This window comes from Sus scrofa, chromosome 11 (genome assembly GCF_054392235.1).
Source record: "Sus scrofa isolate SSC_HxYL_T2T_F1_AM1 chromosome 11, Sscrofa_HxYL_maternal_Yorkshire_Landrace_v2.0, whole genome shotgun sequence".
In the NCBI taxonomy this organism is placed as follows: Eukaryota; Metazoa; Chordata; class Mammalia; order Artiodactyla; family Suidae; genus Sus; species Sus scrofa.
The window spans coordinates 77,031,470-77,054,446 of record NC_139393.1 but is presented as its reverse complement, the minus strand read 5'-3'; the positions used below and the strand labels follow the sequence as shown (position 1 = coordinate 77,054,446).

The 22,977-nt window shown below is 42.3% G+C and overlaps 1 protein-coding gene across 7 annotated transcripts in view; it reads left to right on the top strand.

The window, feature by feature from the left end:
• The window catches only part of NALCN (sodium leak channel, non-selective), a 317,004-nt gene that overhangs the window by 189,254 nt on the left and 104,773 nt on the right, over positions 1–22,977 (top strand). For 5 of the 7 annotated variants that reach the window (XR_014819860.1, XM_084982252.1, XM_084982251.1 and 2 more), the window contains exon 15: positions 13,794–13,868. The exons of the other annotated variants lie outside the window; for them this stretch is intronic. Coding sequence is in view for 4 of the 5 variants with exons in the window: in XM_084982252.1 (XP_084838378.1) it covers positions 13,794–13,868 (75 nt within the window). In the remaining variant the exon portion in view is untranslated. The remainder of the gene's footprint in view (positions 1–13,793; positions 13,869–22,977) is intronic. 7 annotated transcript variants of the gene reach the window in all.

Genomic DNA, 22,977 nt, shown 5'->3' with positions numbered 1-22,977 from the left:
TGCAGAATAGCTTGGAGACCACTGATCATGGGTTAAATGCAGGATAGATGGCAGAGATCATCTATGTATAGAAATAATCTAACTTATCTATTAAAACAAGGTAATCTCCTGCTTTGCCCACTGCAGATTTTTTACACTTAGAGATTTCATTTTTAAGGCAAAGACTAACACAGTGTGTAAGCAGGAAGAAAAATGATCTAGCCTGGTAAATTAGGTAATAAAGTAAATTTTTTCCAATTGGATTTCTCCAGGGATCACTAAGATAATGAAATAAAATATTGAATCTGACATACAGTCATCTTGGGCAGTCTTAGTGTTCCCTACTGGGCCAAAACCATGGCACTGATTGTGGAATACTGATGCACTTCCAAGGACTCCTGTGAGTCACCTGAGCCTTTAGGAATTTACAGAGCACAGCTTGAAAACCCACATCAAATTCCTTGCCTTCATTCTCCTGATTGAAATGTCTACCCGTGGAGTTCCCACTGTGGCTCCGCAGGTTAAAAACCTGACTGGTACCCAGGAGGACTTGGGTTCGATCCCTGGCCTTGCTTGGTGGGTTAAGGATCCAGTATTGCCACGAGCTGTGGTGTAGGTCGCAGATGTGACGTGGATCCTGCGTTGCTGTGGCTGTGGCTGTGGCGTAGGCCAGCAGCTAAAGCACCAGTATGATCCCTGGCCTGGCCTGGGAACTTCCATATGCTATGGGTGCTGCTCTAAAAAAAAAAAAAAGCGAGAACAAAACAAAATGGAACAAAAAGTAGTTTTAAATTAAAACTGAATAATTGAAATTGTTTGGGGTTTTCTGTTCATAACTTTTTCTTCAAATCCGTAAAGCCATGGGGAATTGGAAAGTCTACCTGTCAGGGAGGGCCATCTGGTAATTATGGTGGTATATAAGACTCCAGACTTGGAGTCCAAAAACGTAGACTCAGGATCTATGTCTGCTGGTCCCGAGATGCCTGACTTTGGAAGAATCAGACAGTGTCCCTGCTCTCTGTGCAGTGTCGTATCTGAAAGTGAGGATCACGAGGCCTAGCCCACCGGGTTTCCACAGTTTCCATGTTCATGTGAGGTGAGCTTGTATTTTTGAGGCTCACTTGGCCACGGTAAAGGGGCTGATCATAGCTGAGCACCAACACTTAGTTCCTTTAAGTTTAAATAAGATCTTATGTACATTTAAAGCTCTATGTTAATACATGCTAAAATGTTATTGTGATATCAGATGTTTGTCATTTCTTGATCAGCCTAATTATCATTTATCCCAAGTCCCTCTCTTTTCCTCTTTCCCCAAGCCCCTCCTCCCAGACAGCGACGATGAGGAATTTGGCCTGATCTGTCTTCCAGTCTTTAAATCATATTTTACTAAATTTAACATACTATGAACTCTAAAAAGACTCTCGTTGTGTGTGACAGTAACCGAAAAACCCAACAATTAAACTGCACAGATGATAAGATGCATCCCAACTTCAGATTTTTAAAATATGAAAATAAATTTGCATCTTGCTATCAATGCAGTTCTGTAGTTTCCCACACATGTATATACCCATTAAAAATGTATAATTTTTATTTAAGATTATCATCTACAAACACTTTATACCGTTACCTTCTTGTTGTATTTTTTTTTTTTTTGGTGTTGTAAATTTTTTTTAATTACAGTTGATTTACACTGTTGTGCCAATTTCTGCTGTTCAGCAAAGTGAACCAGTCACACACACACACACACACACACACACACACACATTCTCTTTCTTATATTATCTTCCATCATGGTCTATCCAAGAGACCGGATATAATTCCCTGTGCTACACAGTAGGACCCATTGTTTATCCATTCTAAGTGTCACAGTTTGCATCTACTAACCCCAAACTCCCAGTGCATCCCTCTCCCCCTTGGCAACCAGAAGTCTGTTCTCTATGTCTGTGAGTCTGTTTCTGTTTTGCAGATAGGTTCATCTGTGGCCTGTTGTAGATTCCACCCATAAGTAATATCACATGTAGACCCTTACTGTTTAAGATCAGTGTTTGGCCAGCACTGCTCCTGTGCACTGGCGGCCATCCCTTGGAGAGAAGACAGGTGTTCACACCCCTATTGCTATCATGACCGTATTCCATGCTGAGGCCACATTACATTTGGTCATGTGTGTCCCTCCTTATGAATCATCAGGAATAGCAATTTTCAGAATAAATAGTATCAAACTCTGTGTATATTCTGTTAGGTTTTTGACCAGATATTATTTTCAACATCTTCTAATCTGAATACACATAAAGCTAATTCAGTCATTCACATGTATGGTCGTACAGTAGTCCATTGACTGTATAGGCCATTTTTGCTTATCCATTCCCTTCTTCATAGATATTGCAGTTGTCTTCCAATCTTTTGCTCTTATAACATTAGGACTAGTATGTTTGTACTTTGTGTCCAGTTGTGCAAGAGTTTCTTTAGGGTACATGCCAGAAAGTAGAACACAGGATCCTGGTTGCTGCCCAAAGGTCTCCATGGCATAGGTTTGCAATCTCACACACCAAACCCAGTCCCTGGGCTCCGTTTCTGCAGCCTGTGAGCTAAGAATGGTTTGCGCATTTTAAATGGTTTTGTGGGGCCCTACGTAATACTCTCACTGCTACCTCTCAGCCCTCAAAGCCTAAGATATTTACTATCTGGAACAACAATTTTCAGAACCTGTTCTACAGGCAAAATGCACAAGCTTGCACTCCCGCAAGCAGTGGCTGAGAATTCCTGTGTCCTTACATTCTCACGTAGCCTGGATTTTGTTAGACTCTTAAGATTTTGACAGTTGTATGAGTTCAACGGTGATATCTCTTTGCCTTCACTTTGCTTTGGGAGGGCTTCCTTGATTATTAATAAGGGAGCACCTCTTTGTATGTTTATTGACTATCCTCATTGTCACTCACCTGATCATATGCTTTGTTACTTTTCCTAATAGCTAGTTTGTCTTTCTTACATTCATTGTTGGAGTGGTAAATAGAGTCTGGACATTAACCGCTTAACTACTATATATGTTGCAAATATCTTCTCTTAGGTAATATTTTGTTATTCCAATTTGTCTGAAAGGCTTTTAACTTTGTATTTTGATGTGGTCAAAACTCTCAGTTTTTGGAGTTCTCTTGTGCGGTGGGTTAAAGACCTGGTGTTGTCACTGCAGGGGCCTGGGTCACTTCTCTGGTGCAGGTTCAGTCCCTGGTTTGGGAACTTCCACATTCCATGGGCAAGGCCCAAAGAAAAAAACTCTCAGTTTTTCACTTATGGTCGATATTTAATTTGGACTCAAGTTCTTCCCCACCCAGAAGTAATAAAAATATCCTCCTCTATCATCTTCTGTTTTACATTTTTGTCTTTCACCTTTAGATCTTTAACCCATCTCAATTTTCTGTTTATATGTAATAGAAGCTGGATGAAATGCGGAGTTTAAACAAAACTCACATCAATTTTTCTCATCCAGATTTATGCAAAATTTTTAAAACATTGAGCTTTGTAGTTGGTTTCTCTGATTATGACGTCTAATGTAAACAGATTTTTAAATTTATAAATCCTTTTTTGAATGAGAGTGAAATAATTTAGTGAAAGACACTATAACTAGATTATTAAAACTGAAAGTGTTACTTCTGTACTACCCAAAAAGTCTAGGGACTAAAGTCACATCCCCAGGTCACAGGCGATTTTGCTTAAACATTATTGACAGTTGCTTTATTGTCTTGTATGTCCTCAGACCTACCGGTTACTATAATGGGCTCTATAAAGTTAGCCCAACTCCATGCATCACTGCTGTACTGAATCTCAACTACTCTGTATTAGTAGTAACCTACCTCCTGGCCAAAGAGGGAAAGGGTTTACTCTTTGTTCTCTCTGAGCCTATAACTAGTACAGAAGTTGAGCCTATAACTATTCTCTCTGAGCCTCTAACTAGTACAGAAGTTGGACTAGTAAACACAAACCAACAGCAGGTAAAAGCTGTGATGCAAGATCTAATGATACAGGCGATGAGAGGCAGGAAGCCATGCTGTTCCTTGCTGTGGGATCAATGCACATCATAAACATTTGCTTCCCAGTCATTCCGGATCAATCTGATCTCAAATTTTAAAAGTATTGGCAGTGAAACAGCTGGCACTGGTTTGTGGACCAACATATGTGCTTGGAGGCACTAGGCTTGTGTTATATATGCATCATATACGCTTAAAAACTGAACATTTAAAAGTTAACATCTGTCTTTAGGCTTGAATTTAGCTTAAAATGAGCATTTTATTATTTTTTTTTCTTTGCAAAATACTGCAAAGCATTTTAACTCGAATTGGAAGAGAGGAAAGAAAGTCCACGTAAATGGGCAAGCTCTGATTTGCTTTTTATCCATGCTGGCCGGGGGTGCCGCAAAACCTGGGGAGTTCCTGATTTAGTCCTCTCAGGGACAGGCATGTGCCTAAAGCAGAGGGAAAAAAAAAAAAAAAAAAGTTTGGCTGCAGTTTGCTCTGCAATAGAAAACAGCAGGCTATTCCATTGCCCCCTGGGGCACCAATTTGTCAGCCCACAAAGAAAATCAAGCTTAAGTGTAGAACAAATGCATATTTATAACCATTATCTATTGTCCCTGTAAAATGTCTCTCTCATCCTCCAGGTACGTGTTCTGTTTCTGTCCTGGCTGATTGCATTTGGCCGAATGCTTGTGAAATCCATCTTTTTCCTGACTCTTGCCAGTGATTTGGGGATAAGAATGATAAAAGACTTAGGCAGTGCAGAGACTCATTTTTTTTTCCTCTGTGTTTTTCCCTTTATTAGTGTTTCAAAGGAAAGCCCTGTGATGTGAATACTGAAAGAGAGAAAATGTAATTAGGCGTTCATTGTGGATCGTCTTTTTGTTACCTTTGAAGTGCTGAAATTAACACAGCAATCTCTTGATTTTGCTTCTGTAGTGGCAGCTTTCAGAGAATAGTCATATTCTGCTGACAAAAATGGGTATTCCAAAGTGTAAATTAAATAACTTGATTGTATAGAATTCATTTAAAAGTGCATCTGTGTTGAACATTTCCCATTTTGCATTGCTCTGATTACATTTGACTTTTTGTTGACCTATGTGAAAAATGAAATTGTTTCCAACGACAGCCTGCAAGACAGCTTAGGAGAATGTGATTATAAATGGTAAAAAGGAAAAGAAAATCTCAACATGATGGCGTGTTGACCAGATTCCTGCTGTGCTTCTGCTGGATACTTGAAAATAATTTTTAAAAAATAGAAATTATTAATAAAGCTCACAACAGAGGAAGAAATAAGATTAAAGGTGACATTGCACATAAAGCGCTATCTTTAAGCTATGTTAAAAAGAAGAAGATCCTAAGAGGAAAATTTGGAGAAGAAATGGAAATGAAAAGGCAAGATAGACAGGGAGGGTACCGGACTCTCTGCAGAGAGAATGTAAAATACCATTGGAAGCTACAGAGATGGGAATTCTCCATCAAGAAAACCCATTCTAAGAAGGTAAAGCCACCCTCTTAAAAAAAAAAAACACACTGTAACTTTCAGGAGCCTGCATCATGCTCCCCCAGCTCCTCTCTTCAACAGAGAACCCTTGCACGTTGCACAGAGGGGTCTGCTCACAACAAAATCCCAGGCAGTAATGATGCTGGAGAACACACTGCTTCAGTCGTTCATTGAATTTCGCTGACATGCATTGTGCGTAGACAGAAGAAAACGGAATTGTCTGTGACTCTAAGTATCAAGCTTAAACATGGCAAATATGTTAGCTCAGGTGACTCTGGCCTTTTCAGGAATGTAAGGAATGAGAGGAGGAGTTAGAGAAGGAGAAGAGAGATCAGAAGGAATCACAGCAGCCAAACACCTGCTACCACGTGGGGGGCGGGAGCCACCTTGAACCTGGACGCCTTGCTTTCGAAATCCACCAGGCTGGGAAGTCAGCACCCCACCAAGGGGTGGCTACCGTCACCTCTACAGATTCTGCCGGGCATCCAGAGACATGACAGTGGCATTTTCCACACGGCACTGTGGATGCTAAAAATATCTTGAGAACAGGCATTATTGTCCGAGAAAAAAATAAAACGTTAGATTCCTGGATTCTTTTAACAGTTATTCTCTACTTTTTCATTGACATTAGTGGTTCATCACCTGTCAACATGGATCATGAAATAAGGAAATGACAGTATTCCGTCAACTGTATATTACATGGTAGAGTAAACAGGTGCGTTGCGTATTAATATACTGGAGTGTTGTAGATCTGTTCAAAGTGCCAGGTAGCCCATGCGTGAAAATATAGATATGAATTTGAATTTCCTTTTTTAAAATGACACATGCTAAATACCATTGTAATGAGAGTATACGTGTGCTTTATTTAACAAAATTAAGAGGAAAAGAAGGGATATATCATTAGCCTTTTCTGCCCCTGAAATTGCTTCCTTACGAAAAAAATAGTGCTTTAGTGTTCCGTGCCCCATCAGACATTTAAATGTTATATAAATCTAAATTATGAAAAATAAATATGCACACAACAGGTTGACTGTGTAGTTCAGAACCAGCAAAGCGTAAAGGCAAGAGAGCCTCATGCAAATGGTGCAACTCTTGTGATTCAATGTGACAAATATCTGAAAAACTCCTGTATTATACTAGTAACATTTAATATAAACCCTGTCAGTCGCATTTAATGGCTCTGGAAAACCTTTTGGCACAGCACAGGGGGCACTGGTAGCAGCTAGACCTTGGCTGAAGGTAGGATTCAGACATCAGTGTAATGGTTCAGATTCATGAGCACTACCTCGGCTTTCTGTAAAAACAGAACAGCAACAACAACAAAAAAGGAACATGGAGAGGATTGAGGCTTCGTTCTTGCTTTTAGAATTAGGCTCTGAAAAAAAATAAAAAAGGAGTTCTCATCGTGGCTCAATGGTTAGTAAACCCAACTAGTATCCATGAGGACACGGGTTCGATCCCTGAGCTTGCTCAGTGGGTTAGGGATCTGGCGTAGCTGTGAGCTGTGGTGTAGGTCACAGACGTGGCTTGGATCCCTCGTTGCTGTGGCCGTGGTGTAGGCCGAAAACTGCAGCTCTAATTTGACCCCTAGCCTGGGAACCTCCATAGGCCGCAGGTGTGGCCCTAAAAAGACAAAAGACAAAAAAATAATAATAAAAATGAAAAAAGAATGAGTCACTCCTGTGACTTTTTAGGGGGAGAAATGGCCAACAGGCTGCACGCTCAGATCAAAGTCTGCACAGCACTGGGTTTGTAGGAAAGTCATGTCTCGCTGACAATGTAAATTAAATATGGTGGAAACCAAACCGCTTCCTCCCATCACAGTGGTTTTCGTCACCTTTTTCGAGTCTGAGAAAAGAACTACAAAGTAATTCTCACCTCCTCACAGTCAGCTGTAGATCTAGCCTCTCCTGCTTCTTCTCTCCACTCTGGAGAGACAGTCAGAGCCAGAACTTAGTTATCTGGCACCCTGAGTGCCAAGCTGTCACCTTAGCACAGTGCCCAAGCCGTCAGGATCATGGCAACAGGATCCATCACTGTCCCTGCGCAAACAGAGTTTCAGGAGGAAACTCCAGCTCCACACACATTTTTCAGTGTGGGTTCTGCTTTTGCCATCAGGTTGTCCTGTTAACTACTCAGTGAAGCTGAAACATTCAAAGACAGGGAATGAATTTAGGCTTAAGGATATTTTTAAAGCAAACTTTAGTCTTGAACATTGTTTTTTAAATTTGTTGCCAAAACTCCTCCCACGCACCTGTCTCAGTGCTGTTAGCCAGGGGCTTCCTAACTGCAAAAAGCCCTTCGGCATTTTTCCCAGCAAAGCCAAAGTGTTTCCTTTTTGAGTCTTGCCTTCTCTCTACCATGAAAATCAAACTCTTATCTCCTCGAAAAGAACAAAGCACAGCTAGAATCACCCACTTCTCTCTGGCCTCCTGTGCTGAGGGTAGCTTTTTTCTCTTTCCTCCAAAAAGAAGTTATAAAGTGTACTGTTTTTTTTTTAAATAAAGTAACAAAGCACTACATATTTAATAACTTTTTATCAAACTGCACTTAACACTGTTCCTGTTTCAATGAGCCAGTTTAAAATAACTGGGTCACTTTGCTGTGCAGCAGAAATTGACAGAACAATATAAATCAACTATAATAGAAAAAATCAAAATCTGAAAAATAAAATAAAATGACTGCATTACATGCCTAAGAGAGCAGAACATCTGAAAGGAAAATCTGAACAGAGAAGAAACTAATGGGCCTTCCCATTGTGGCGCAGCGGAAGTGAACCCAACTAGTATCTATGAGGATGCAGGTTCAATCCCTGGCCGTGCTCACTGAGTTAAGGATCCAGTGTTGCTGTGAGCTGTGCTGTAGGTCACAGATGCAGCTCGGATCCCGCATTGCTGTGGCCGTGGTGTAGGCTGGCAGCTGTAGCTTTGATTTCACTCCTAGCCTAGGAACTTCCATATGCCGCAGATGCGGCCCTAAGAAAAAAAAAAGAAAGAAAGAAAGAAAGAAAACGAAAAAGAAACTAATGCCATCACTTCGTGATCATTACCGCCTCCCTCTTACACCTCCCTGCCTCCCTTGGTGGCATCTGGGCAAACTGCCAACCACCTGCCTACTTCTCACTGGCCGCAGCCTTTACCCTGCCCCCCACCCCCCAGAAATCCTTCTCACTCTTCTCTTCCTGCCAAAACCCTCCTTCTCCTCAGTATCTCGATATCTTGGTAGAACCTGTAGGGAACTTTTTTATCAGCCCCTCAGAGCTTTAAATGAGCAGCATTCAGAGGAGCCACCCAAACCCATCGGCCCAGATCAGATCTCAGAAATCGAAAGGCTCAGATGGCACAGAACTGAACGCAACACCCTAATTAAGTTTAGTTTCTGCTTGTCGGTCTTCTCATTTGTGTACCCCCTTCCCAAGCCAGCACCCCCCAGCTCCACTTTTCCTTCACAGTTTAATGGTGAAGCATGACGAAGGCAGAGGAGCCTGGAGAGAGAGGAGGTGACATGTTTCAGTGGTCAGGTGACATGCCACACCCAGGGTCAACAGCAGTATTGGTGCTAAGCTGGATATATTGACACCAAGACTTGTAACCACTTCTTGTCTGAACTTGAGGAGGTGAAACCCTTGCTGGGGGCCCCACATGGACAAGGGGCAGCCTGAACAGCACTGGGGAGTTGCCTGAGAGGTCTCGGCAGAGAGAGAGCCTACAGGATGCCCCAGGAACCGGTTTCCCTTTGCTCCCACCTGGAGTGGCAGAACCCCCAACTTCTCTGAGAGTTGAGAGCCAGGCTGGAGAAAAGAACAGTGGTCCAAGCCAGAGACTGCATGGAGAGGAGAGGAGGTGAAGTGGGGTCCCCCAAAGATACATGCATGTCTTAAGTCCCAGGCATGTGAATGTGACCTTATTTGGGAAAATGGTCAAATGGTCCTTTCAGAGGCAATTAAATGAAGGATCCTGAGATGAGATTATCCCGGATTAGCAGGGTAAACCTGAAAACCAGTGACAAGTGTCCTTATGAGAGATGGATGAAGATGAGACACAGGGAGAAAGAGGAAAAGGCCAGGAGAAGGCCGACTGGGACAATGCTTCACAAGCCAAGGAGTGCCCGCGGCCACTCGATGCTGGGCGAGGCAGTGGAGACTCCTCCCCTAGAGCCTTTGGCGGGAGTGTGGTCCTGCTGACAACTCACTTTGGGACTTCTGGCCTCCAGAACTGTCACAGCAGACTTGCTTGTGCAGTTTGTTACCGAAGCCCCAGGAAGCGAACACAGGGAGTGTCCCTGAGAATCAGCGGTCTCAGCAGGTGCAGCAGGACCTGAGGTGGTGATCCGTTCAGCAGAGAGAAAGCCCAGAGTCCTCCAAATAAGCACCCTGGGGGACAGAGGACAGGTCACACGGCCGCAGAGGACCGGACACCAGTGCCAGTCACATCTCTGACCTTAAACCGGCCCTACGAAGAGGAGGAGCATGAACCCAAATGTGACTCCGTTTTAAAGGACCAAAATGGCTTCATGCTGCAAGATTCGGTTTTCAGTCATCAACACACTAGACAGTTTATGGGCTAAATTCAGTTGATTTGTAAAGACATCGAGGAAACAATTCAGTTTGGCATATGTATGTTTATGTCTGTATTTTCACATAGGCTCTACCACACACCAGGGCTCTTGGAGGATTAAATGAAAAAAAAAATGATAAAATTGCAATTTGTCAAGCTACTATTATTATTATTATTGCCATCGCATTTTCCAAATGAGGGACGCTGAAACCGTGGGCTCATGACTGGCAGAACCTGTTTGCCAACCAAGGTCGCCAAGCCCAGTGTTCTTTTCCACCAGGCTGCCAACCCGCATCTGCTTAATTCGACTGTGGACTTCCTAGCGGTCAGCACGCTGCTGCATTTTTGCTCCTGACCAGGCAGCGTCTGACACAGCGACGGAGTCCATCAATGGCTTGTTGAATTTAATCAAATAGCATGACCTCAGGACCGTGAACTAGCCAGCCATCTGTCTGGTGTTGGGGAAATAATTAAAAATAAAATCTTCTGACAACCTGGAAAACCCCACCAAGGTAGACAAGAAAAAGAAAGTTTTATTAATGAATCAGCACCAACCCAGCCTGTGATGAGCATCCCAGACAACCCGCCAAAGCAACCCCAAAGCCGTGTCACCCTATATGCACACCCCCACATCACATCTGCGCCCTCAGGATGAAAACAAGTCCTCAAGCAAGTCCTCAAGTCACAAGACTCTGTGGCACCATTTGTTAAAGTCAGTTCCCCCTGAACTCACCTGCTGACTGGGGAGCCCATCCGTGATAGCTAATTGCCTTTATCCGAAGGTAAATAAAACTTTTCACGTCTGCATAATAAACAGGGAGTTTCCCAATGTGGATCCAGGTGGCTAACTTATACTCCCACCTTCGCAGGGAGAAGGGAGCCTAGGACACTATTCCTGGGTTGTGAAATAATAAGACTTATTTAGCTTTTAAAAAGATTTACAGGAAGTTCCCGTTGGGGCTCAGTGGGTTCTCAACCCAACTAGTATCCATGAGGATGTGAGTTCCATCCCTTTTCCTCACTCAGTAGATTAAGGATCCGGCACTGCCATGAGCTGTGGTGTAGGTGGCAGATGCAGCTCAGATCTGGCGTGGCTGTGGCTGTGACATAGGTCAGCAGGTGCAGCTCCAATTTGACCCCTAGCCTGGGAACTTCTATATGCCATGGGTACAGCCCTAAAGAGAAAAAAGTAAAATAAAAATAAATAAATTAATTAAAAGACTTTTAGACCTCTCAAAGAGACAGAGGAAGAATTTATAAGCACAAATTTTCTACAAAGGAGCTGCTCTAAGAAAAGGGAAGAGAACGGTGGCTTTCCCTTTTTAAATCAGGGAAATTATTTTTCTCTTTTTAGCTTTGTGTTTGTCCTTCCCCAGGGAGATAGGAAAAGCTGTTAGGTTAGGACACGGAGCAGGGCCTGCATGAGTGCCCAGGAGGGACGGAGGTGGTGTGAGACTCTGACCCACAGCAGAGCCCCCCAGGTGGCCTCTCTGCATCTGGGTGAGGATGCAGGAGACTGGAGACTCCTTCTCCCGTAGTATTTGTCATGGGAACATCAAGGTCAACCCCAAGGTCACAGGAAGAGAGCTAGATGTGGCGTGAACTATGACATATCCTGCATAGAATAATGTCTAGTTCAGAGTAAGACTAAACATGTCCGTTCCCATGTCTGTCACACGTCTGTCACAGACATGGTGACGTCAGTAAAAAAAAAAAAAAAAAAAAAAAGGCTGTGATGTGTAGGACCTTGTTGTTTATTCATTCTATATGTAATCGTTTGTATCTGCTAACCCCAAACTCCCTGTATGTATAACTCAGTCACTTTGCTTAACAGCAGAAATTAACACGACATTGTAAATCAACTATACTTCAGTAAAAACAACACCAACTACGATCTAGATCATTCTGTATCCTAAATTCTGGTAGGATCCCAAGGCCGTAGTTTTAAAAGGAAGGGGGCTGGCACTTGTCCCAAGCTAAACATATCCTTTTTTTTTTTTTTTTTTTGGTCTTTTTAGGGCCATACCTGTGGCACATGGAGATTCCCAGGCTAGGGGTCGAATTGGAGCTACAGCTGCCGGTCTACACCACAGCCACAGCAATGCGGGATCTGAGCTGTGTCTGTGACCTACACCACAGCTCACGGCAATGCCAGATCCTTAACCCACTAAGTGAGGCCAGGGATGGAGCCCCTGTCTTCATGGACACTAGTTGGGCTCGTTACCGCTGAGCCACAATGGAAACTCCAAGCCAAACATATCCTTTCAAAACTTATTAGTAATTGACGGCTTTTTTTTTTTTTTTTTTACTTATGTACTCATTAAATTTGGAAGAGAGCTAGCTAGCCGTTAACTTCTGCATAATCATTTCTCTGGTTCTTAAGAGTAATGACTAAATTGCCTCGACTTTCTTACCTTTATGCTTAACAGTCTGATCTTAGCAAATGGGAATGATTTGCTAAGAGGGACATTGAAAGGAAGACTACAGATCATCAAATGTGGGACTTTAGAGAATTCAAAGTTGAAAACGGGCTAGACATTCAAATATAAGTTCTGTTTTTTGTTGTTTTCTTTCTTTTACCTTATTAACCCATTCTAAATGAAGCATATGCCTTTTTTTAAATTGGGGAAATATGGCAAAAGAAAAAGAAAAGGGGGAAAAAACATGTTTCACAAAGGCAAGCACCATTAACATTTCTAAGTTAACTCTTGCAAGCATTTTCTCTGTTATTTTTATGTGTACACACATTTCTGCCATACCCACTCTTCTTTAATATTGTAAGCATTTCTTTCAATACTGTTGCAATTCCTGAGTGTATTAGTTATCTATTGGTCTATAACAGAGTGTATGAACAAGAGCTTACAACAATAAACATTTATTAGCTCCAGGCTTCTGCAGGTCCAGAATCTGGGACAGGCTTAGCTGGGTGTTTCTAGTTGAGAGTGTCTCATGAATTTGCAGTCCCAGATGCTGGCTGTGGCTGTAGCCACCTGAAGGCCTTGGCCTTGGTTCCTTAGCACCTGTGCCTCTCCATAGGGCCACTTGAGTGTTCTCAGTGTTCTCAGGGGACAGCACCTGGCTTCCAGCAGAGGGGGTGATTCAAGAGAGAGCAAGGCAAAAGCCACAGGATCTTTTACCACCTGGGTTTGTAAGTCACCTACGATCATTTCTGTAACCTACTGGTTACACAGACAGGCCATATTCAACATGGTAGGGGCTTCTCAAGACTGTGACTCCCAGGGACTCAGAGAGTGTGGCACCAAGGGGCCACCTTGGGGACGAGCTACCACAATGGAAATTTGTCATGACTGCATGAATTTTATAATCGGGATCTCCAAAACTGCATTAGCTGTTTACATCAAGCTAGACAGTATTTCCGGTATTGTTACAAATAACTCTATTAGGCACGTTTGTATATAAAAATTTCCATCAATACTTCATGTTATTTTCTTTGACTACAGTCTTAAAAGTAAGATTGTTGAGTGTTTTTTTTTTAAGTTTGCTTAATTTTCATTTTAAACCTGCTTTATAAAACAAGTTAATATTTTCTATTGTTGATTTCAGTTGACAGATGCATTGCCTTTAATGTGTTTGTGATAAATACCTTCAAATATCTGTGCTACATTCACAGCTACAAGTTTGTTTATTGCAGTCTATGTAGTGATATTTTAGGTAGATATTCTATATCATACATACTTGATACTGATGGCGTGTGGGTTTTTTCATTGTTATTTAACCATTTTATAGATCCTCCTGAGTTTGTTTGTTGCTGTTATTTTGGACAACTTAGAACTTGATGAAGATCTAAAGAAGCTGAAACAAGTAAGTAATGTATGGGGGATTTTTTTAAAACCTGCATTTAAAAACATAAGGGCAAAACATGCTTACTGGTAATAGGAAAGCAGTTGAAGCTTCAAAGGAAAAAAAAAGATAGATTTTAATAAATGAAGACTAAGTGGGCAAATAATTTTCTTCTAAGTTTAACCTTCTCTAATATCAACAAAGGACATTTTTTATTGCTGTATAATTATCCTATGAATATTTTATATTAATGTCTTGAGTAAAATTAAGATAGACATAGTATAGTAAATTGAATTTAGATTCTCCTTCTGCCATTAAATGAGGTTGTTTGGAAGGGATGTGCTTTGGGGACAGACAGCCATTTGGCATAATTATATGTAATACTCTTGATCATCATCATAAAAATATGAAGCATAAATTTGCCCGACCACTAGACACTAAAGGGAAATTTAGTCTGGGTGCCCAACGTGGTTCTAAGAAATTGGATAGAATAATTGGCCACCTGTGTGCCCAGGTATATATGATAACAGAATGAATGTTATGGCATTGATAATCACACCCCCAAAAATGTAGGTGTAGATGTGTGAAGATTATGGTATCGGTGGCAGAAGAAGTATAGGTGTGATGAATCATTCTCATAGTTTCTGCTACATGGAGGATACTTGGCTTGAACATTGGATTCTGTCGAAGAGTGTACCCTTCGAGAAGCAGAATTTTAAGAGAGGGGTCCCAGGATAAAATATTCTCAGCTCACCCTCCCCGGCACTGAAGTCATTGGGATATTACTTCAGTAAAGAGACTCCTTTATGGAATTTGAGGAAGGTCCTGCACGTTCAGAATGTTCACATAGGATCAAGTCTGTTTTTAACAAAGCAAAGACATAAGCTATCGAAATTGTCTGTGGATATTTATATATCTGAAAGTCACCTTAAGCATTTCATCATATTACTCTTGTTTATTTTCAAAGCCTATGCATTTAGCCAAGGGTGGTTAATAAAGAGGGGAAAAAACCAACAGGTCTGTAGAGATGGCCATTGTGAGCCTATCAAGGAGAGACTTAAATTCTTCCTTGTCCTGCAGCTGCACAGGCAGAGGGTTTTCTGGGTGTGGTGGGCATGATTTCTTCCAGAGCTTTTCCATTTGAGGCAACGGGGACGGGCTCTTCAGCTGAGAGCTGCGAAGTCCTTAATGCCATTGTGCAGACCCTCCCACGGCTCCAGCGGTGGGAGAAATACGGAACTAGTGGGTTCCGAACTGAAATGGACCAACCGTATAATTAGGCACAACCAATACATATCTGTTCCTGTAGAGCTCCCTGAGGCCTTGCTTGACAGATCTGGTATTTATTTAAGGATTGAAATGATTGTACTCTAGTTTTATTATTCCTGGGGAAGAAGATGGGAAAAATGTGAAAGTATTTGAAAAATGTGGAAAAGTATTTCATTTTCTGAATGCTTCAAGTTCCAGAAACCACTCTGTCTTCCAAAGGCTGTCTTTAGGCAGTTTAATCTTTTTTTCATCTTTTACCAACCCGTCTGTAGTTTCCACCAACCCGTCTGTAGTTTCTTAGAGCTACGCTGGCATTTGCTGAGCACTGGTTCAGTGCCAAGTAATTAGCATTTTCACTTATTTAAATTTCACAGCAACCATGTGATGCGGGTATTAGTGATAGCTTTACACCGAAGCAGCTAAGGCCCAGAGAAGTTAAGTACCTTGCTGAAGGTCACATAGCTAATAAGTGGCAGAGTTAGGATTTGAACCCAGGCAGTTTGGACCAAAAGCCCAGACTCAACCTGGACACTATCCAGAGTCACATTAAAGCCATATGCATGCCAGACCTGGGTCACGCTGTTGGGGAGGTTCACTCACAGGACTGTTAATTATTTATTGATAAATAATGATGTTTTAGATGACAGAGACATCCTTATCTCATGAAATTTCTGTTGATGGGAGGGGCAGTTTTCTGATGAATGGAGGTGAATTAAGTGACCCAGTCATTAAAACTACCAAAGCGGGGAGTTCCTGTTGTGGCACAGTGGTTAACGAATCTGACTAGGAACCATGAGGTTGCGGGTTCGGTCCCTGCCCTCGCTCAGTGGGTTAACAATCTGGCGTTGCCGTGAGCTGTGGTGTAGGTTGCAGACGCGGCTCGGATCCCGCGTTGCTGTGGCTCTGGCGTAGGCCAGTGGCTACAGCTCCGATTCGACCCCCAGCCTGGGAACCTCCATATGCCACGGGAGCGGCCCAAGAAATAGCAACAACAAAGACAAAAAGACCAAAAAAAAAAAAAAAAAAAAAAAAACTACCAAAGCGGTCCTCCGTTTCCCCTCTGAAGGCAGATGATCTGACCAGAACCACTAGAGTTAGGACTTTGGCAGAGGTAATATCGACATGGACGTTGCTCCAAGCACCTCTTTGCTGGGGGGACCTCCTGGAGCAGTGACCCTTAGACATGGACCTAAGTGCTTGTAGCACATTAATATTTTAGAGAGGCCTCTTGAGACTGTCAAGGTACTTGATTATGATGGTGGTAAAAGCAGTTGTGTTAAAATACACACGTTGGTGCCTAGACATTTTTCATGAGTAAGAGAAACCGGCACGAGTCAGCTCTGAAGTGGAGAAGTTAAGTATGAAACACTGAACGAGGCTATTAGAAAAGAAAGCCATGGAGTTCCCCTTGTGGCTCAGCTGGTTAAGAGCCTAATGTGGTGTCTCTGAGGATGCAGATCTGATCCCTGGCCTTGCTTAGTGGGTTAAGGGATCGGGGTTGCTGCAAACTGTGGCGTAGGTCCCAGGTGTGGCTGGGATCCCGTGTTGCCATGGCTGTGGTGTAGGCTGGCAGCTGCAGCTTTGATTCCACCCCTAGCCTGGGAAGTTCCATGTGCCATAGGTGTGGCTGTTAAAAAAAATAAATAAATAAATAAAAATAAAAAGTCGGCATGGGAGACAGTGGCAGAAAGCTGAACAGTATAGTGGAGAAACGAGAATGGGAGAGAAGAAAGGGAAGGCAGAACGAGGACATTTGAGAGATGAAATTAAAGGAAAGAGCACTCGGAGTTCCCGTCGTGGCGCAGTGGTTGATGAATCCGACTAGGAACCATGAGGTTGCGGATTCGATCCCTGCCCTTGCTCAGTGGATTAACGATCCGGCGTTGCCGTGAGCTGTGGTGTAGGTTGCAGATGCGGCTCAGATCCCGTGTTGCTGTGGCTCTGGCGTAGGCTGGCGGCTACAGCTCCGATTGGATCCCTAGCCTGGGAACCTCCCATATGCCGCAGGAGCGGCCCAAGAAATGGCAAAAAGACAAAACAAAACACACACACACACACACACACACACAAAAAAAAAAAAAAAAAAAAAAAAAAAGGAAAGAGCACAGATTTTAAGCTAATGGGGTGATAATTAGAGGGTAAGGTGGAAAAATATGACTGAATCCCTAGTCACATTGCCTGATGGCCAAGGATGCCTGAACCGTTCAGGAAGCCGCTCTCCAAGGGCAAGTTCAGTACATTGTATTCCTCTTCAGTGAAACAAGATACTTACCTTCTCCCCATTATTTTCTGAAGTCACCTCTTTGCCCTTTAAGACCAGGTTTCCCAACCAGGAATGCTGATGACCTGTGAGGCTCTTCAAGAGAAACTAGAGGACCAGGGACTTGAGGAAGCCTAAAAGGAATTGTGCTTTTACCTGATGTAAGACCGGTGTTCGGACTAAAACACCAACTTTGAATACTTCGGACTGGAAATTTACAAATTCTAGGTGGTAGCACTGCTTCCCTAATGCTGATGCTCTGAAGTCTCTTCATCTGTGCTTTCCTTTAAAGAAAAAAGTCACACCGAACTATTTATTGTTTAATGAAGACATTTTGATAGAAAAAATTTAAGATAGGATACAAAGGGGAACAATAAAAAGGTTGCTTGGAGACGACTTTTTGTAGATTCAGATGTAACTGATCATTCCCAGCCTACCCTGTCCGTGACAGCACCAGCATGGTGCCTTAATAGCCCCTAATACAGCTTTTCCTTTGTCCCTCCTCAAAATAAATAATGTTCTGAAAAATCATGCCAATTATGCATTCACATAAAATTCATCTTTGGCTTTCCTAGCAGCAATATAGATGTAGCAATCATTGCAAAGCTGCCGTAATTTATGTGAGCCCGTCTCTAATTAAATAGAAACCATGATTCTCTTTTCAGCACCCCCAAAACCCAATACATAGAGATATATAAGGGTTTTTTTTTTTCATAAGATCATAAAATTGACTAGAAATTAGATGGACTATGACTGTATAATTTGACTGCTGAGAAGCCAAATCAATGCATATAGAGGCTAAAGAAAAAACAAACAAAACAAAAAACCTTGCTAAACTCTAAACAGTAGTACGAGACAATGACCTTGATGCTCAGTGATGTAGCAAAAAACTCCGGAGAATGTAGGTGGAGTTTTGCACACTTCGAAAATGAAGAGAATTCTTGCAGCTTTAATGACTTTTGCAAATTCAGTGCAAGGCAGATATAAAGGTTTTCTTTTAAGCAGAAGAAAATTCATTAAACTCTGAGAAAAAAAAATCCCATAGAGAAGCCTCAGGGAAAGAATCATTGAAAAAGGAAGTATAGACAGTCTGTGTAGATTAAATTCAAAGCTCTGAAATTAGAACTGTTTCCCCAGCTCTGTATCGAGGTCCCATTTGAGTCTTGGTTCAGATTTGATGATGTTTGGTCTTCGATGGCGCCCAAAGCATGGTGGTGGATGGGCGTGTAAAGAGGCTTCTCTTTCTTATGAAAAAACTGAGTCCTTTTTAAAATGTGAGCACTAGATTAATGTTCTTCTGCAGCCTTAGCTGGGGGCTTTCATTTCCATCTCTGTCTTGTCTCCTGTATTGAAGCTATTCTGGATTTAGGGCAGTAGCAAGGAAACAGGGTGTGGCCAGCGTGTCAGTTCACCTAAACACCTGAGCTGAGTCAAGCCTTCGGTCTTCTCAGGATTTTGTCCATCTCTCACCAGTGAACTCAAACTAAAGTAACAAAAAAGAGGGATGCAGTATCTACAATCATAAATATTACCTATTGAAAACCACCCGTGCCAGGCACCTCATAGGAAAGTATTGGATTTACTCCTGAATGTTAGACACAGAAACTAACATGCAAAAGGATACATATCTTGCCCAAATTCATCTAATTTGTATAGTACTTATGTTGGGATAACGCGGGTTTTCTGACTGTAAGGCAGACGCCACACCGCCTGCTCAGAGAATCAGTTCATTCATTCACTCTGGGATGCATGTCTAGAAATGGGTTTGGTGAGCTGCTTAACATTTGTGGATCATTAAACTCTGAGAAATGATCAGGACCTGGAAATACTTGGAGATATATAAGGGTTTTTTTTCATAAGAACATAAAATTGACTAGAAATGAGATGGGCTATGACTATATAATTTGACTGCTCAGAAGCCAAAGCAATCATATAGAGGCAAACAAGACAAAACAAAAAACCTTACTAAACTCTCAACAGTAGTAGGAGACAACGACCTTGATGTCAGCAGGTGCTCTCCCTGTGGGTGTGTAGTCGGGCAGTCAAATGGTTATCAGAATATAGCCTAGCGGTCTGGGAACCGGTGTGGGTGGTGGAGGGTAGGGTCGTGTGATTCAAATACCTGATGGCATCAGACTGATGGCATCAGAGGTACCCCCTTTAATAGGTGGGATGTTACTCCTCGGAGACTGGATCTACCCATTTTGCAATCCCGGGTCTGCGTGCTCCTCTACTGTGCTTCGATATCGCACTGGGAGCACTGGACACGGTGATGACCAGGGCATCATTCCAGCCTTCACATAGCTGGTGAGCTGGTGGGAGAAAGCGACAAGTAAACAGATGGCACAAGGCGGTTGAGGAGGATGTGGGAGACACGCCTGATGGATGATGAAATCGGACATGTTGTCTCTCAAGAGCGGTACAGACCAAAAGCTGTAATTCCCATCCAGGTGAAGGGTGTTAGAAGAAGGTGGCATAAGGAAGGGTTCTTGAGACCAGGAGAACAGCAAGCTTTTTCTTTAGGCAAGAAAAAGCATAGTCGCTTTTTGGGGGCTGCTAGGAGTTCACTGTGGCTCAAGTATCAAGCAAAGGAGAAAAGCATGAGCTGGAAAAATAAGCAAGGACCAGCCCCCGAAATGCTGTGCGTGGTGTTAAGGATTTAGGTATTATCCTGAGGATATTTAAGCCCAGAGTGACAGAATCTCCCCTAAAGTCAAGTTTTTATAATTGAAGTATCTTTGCTGTACAATATTATATAAGTTTCGGGTGTCCAATATAGTGATTCACAATTTTAAAAATTTATATTCAATTTATAGTTGTTATAAATTATCCGTTGTATTCCCCATGTGGTACAGGACGTCCTTGTAGCTTATTTCCTTTATAAATAGTAGTTTGTGCCTCTTAATGCTCTATCCCTAAATTGCCTCTGCCCACTTCACCCTGCCCACTGGTAACTGCTCGTTTGTTCTCGATATCTGTGAGTCTGCTCTTTTTTGTTAGTCATGCGTTTGTTGTATTTTTAGATTCCACATATAAGTGATATCATGCAGTACTTGTCTTTCTCTGTCTGACTTATTTCATTTAGCATAATGCTCTCCAAGTCCATCCATGGTGCTGCAAATGGCAGAATGTCATTCTTTTCCCCCTGCATTCTAGCTCAGTTCAGAGAATGAATTGAAGGGCCCTCTAAGGGCTGGGAAGTCCAGTTCCTGAAGCAGATGGTGATCAGAGCCTCACCTAAAGGAAATAAAGGTGAGGGACCATGAAGGGGTGGGGTAATCACGGGAGGGAATAGAGAGCTTAGGACCGGGCGACTCGTTGGAGTAAGATGCGCAAAGGCAGAGGCAAGGGTCTCACCCAGGTTTCCAGATTGCTCCTGGTGTGCCAAGGCAGAGAATGCAGAAGAAGGAAGAAATGAGGGTTTTGTTTGATTATTCTATTTTAGGAGGTAGGAGGTTTCCATTTTTTCCGTGAGATGCCTGGGAAATATTTATGAGACAATGGCCGTGGGTAGATACAAGATTTAAAGCTTAGGTGGAAGCTTAGGTGGAATATCGGGGCTGAAACAGATATTGGAAAGGAGCAAAAATTAACATGCATGTGGTGAGGTAAGCTTTTGCCATCATGAGTTTACCAAGGGAAAAATATTGTCTCTGAACAACAATAAATGAATCCAACGAGCCAATGAGAAAGAGCCTGAAATGAGAATGAGAAATCACAGCCCAAGAAGTAGGAGGAAAGTCTAGAATGTGTTTGTCAACAGACCCAAAAAGGTCAAAGTGTTTCACGAACGAAGCTGGGGTCCACAATCTCCAAGACCTCAGAGAGGCCAAAAGCTGTCACCATGGGAAACGGTGCTATTTATAATAGCATCAGGAAGAAAAAAATACTTAGGACAAACTTAACCAAGGAGGTGAAAGGTTCCTGCGCTGAAAACTACAAAGCACTGCTGAAAGAATTATAGAAAAGGAGTTCCCTCTGTGGTGCTGTGTTGTCTCTGTGGTGACACAGGTTCAATCCCCAGCTACAGCTCAGATTTGATCCCTGACCTGAGAACTTCCATATGCCACAAGTGCAGCCATAAAAGAAAAAAAAAGAGAGAGAAATTATGGAGGACACAAATAAATCCAAAGATTGGAGAGGATATGGAGAAATTGGAACACGTGTGCATTGTTGGGAATGTACAGTGGTGCACCTGCAGTGGGAAGCAGCATGAGGTTCCTCAAAAACTAAAAATAGAAATGATCCTGCAGCACTATTCACAATAGCCAGGACATGGAAACAACCCAAATGTCCATCGACAGATGACTGGAAGATGTGGTATATATACACAATGGAATACTACTCAGCCATAAAAAAGAATGACATCATGCCATTTGCAGCAACATGGATGGAACTAGAGAATCTCATACTGAGTGAAATGAGCCAGAAAGACAAAATATGATATCACTTATAACTGGAATCTAGTATCCAGCACAAATGAACATCTCCTCAGAAAAGAAAATCATGGACTTGGAGAAGAGACTTGTGGTTGCCTGATGGGAGGGGGAGGGAGTGGGAGGGATCGGGAGTTTGGGCTTCTCAGACACAACTTAGAATAGATTTACAAGGAGATCCTGCTGACTAGCATTGAGAACTTTGTCTAGATACTCATGTTGCAACAGAACAAAGTGTGGGGGAAAAATGTAATTGTAATGTATACATGTAAGGATAACTTGATCCCCTTGCTGTACAGTGGGAAAAAAAAAGAAATGATCCAGCAGTCCCACTTCTGGGTATATATCCAAAAGGTTTGAGAACAGGATCACCAGGAAATATTTGCACGTCTGTGTTCATGGCAGCATTATTCACAGTACACGAGGGGGAGCAACTGAAACGTCCTTGACAGATGAGTGGCTAAAGAAAATGTGATGCATTCATAAAGGAGAATATTATTCAACCTTAAAAAAGTCTGGCATGCTACAGCATGGATGAACCTTGAGGACACTATGCTAAGTGAAATGAGCCAGTGACAAAAAGATAAATGCTGTAGGAGTCCATTTAAATGAGGTGGCTAAAGTGGTCCCGTTCATAGAAAGTAGAATGCTGGTCGTGAGGGGCAAAGACGAGCTGTCGGTCAATGGCTACAGAGTTTGTTTAAAAAGATGAAAAAAGTCCAGAGCTCTTTTGGCAGGAATAATGCCAATGAACTTAACGCTACTGAGCTGAACCCTTAAGAATGATTAAACTGGTAAATTTGTTTGTTTATTGTTATACTCGATTTACAATGTTCTGTCAATTTCTGCTGTACAGCAAAGTAACCCAGTTATACACATAGATACAGTCTTTTTCTCATTATCTTCCATCACGTTCTATCACAAGTGATTGGATATAGTTCTTTGTGCTCTACAGTAGGTTCTCATTGCTTATCCATCCTAAATGTAATACTTTGCATCTCCTAACCCCAAACTCCCCGTCCATCCCACTCCCTCCCCATTCCCCCTGGTAGCCACAAGGCCACTCTCCATGTCTGTGAGTCAGTTTAAAAAAATAATAATAATAGTGAAAATTTGATGATCATCTTAAGAAGGAGCCGGCAGTGATAGCGGTGAGAGCAGGCTG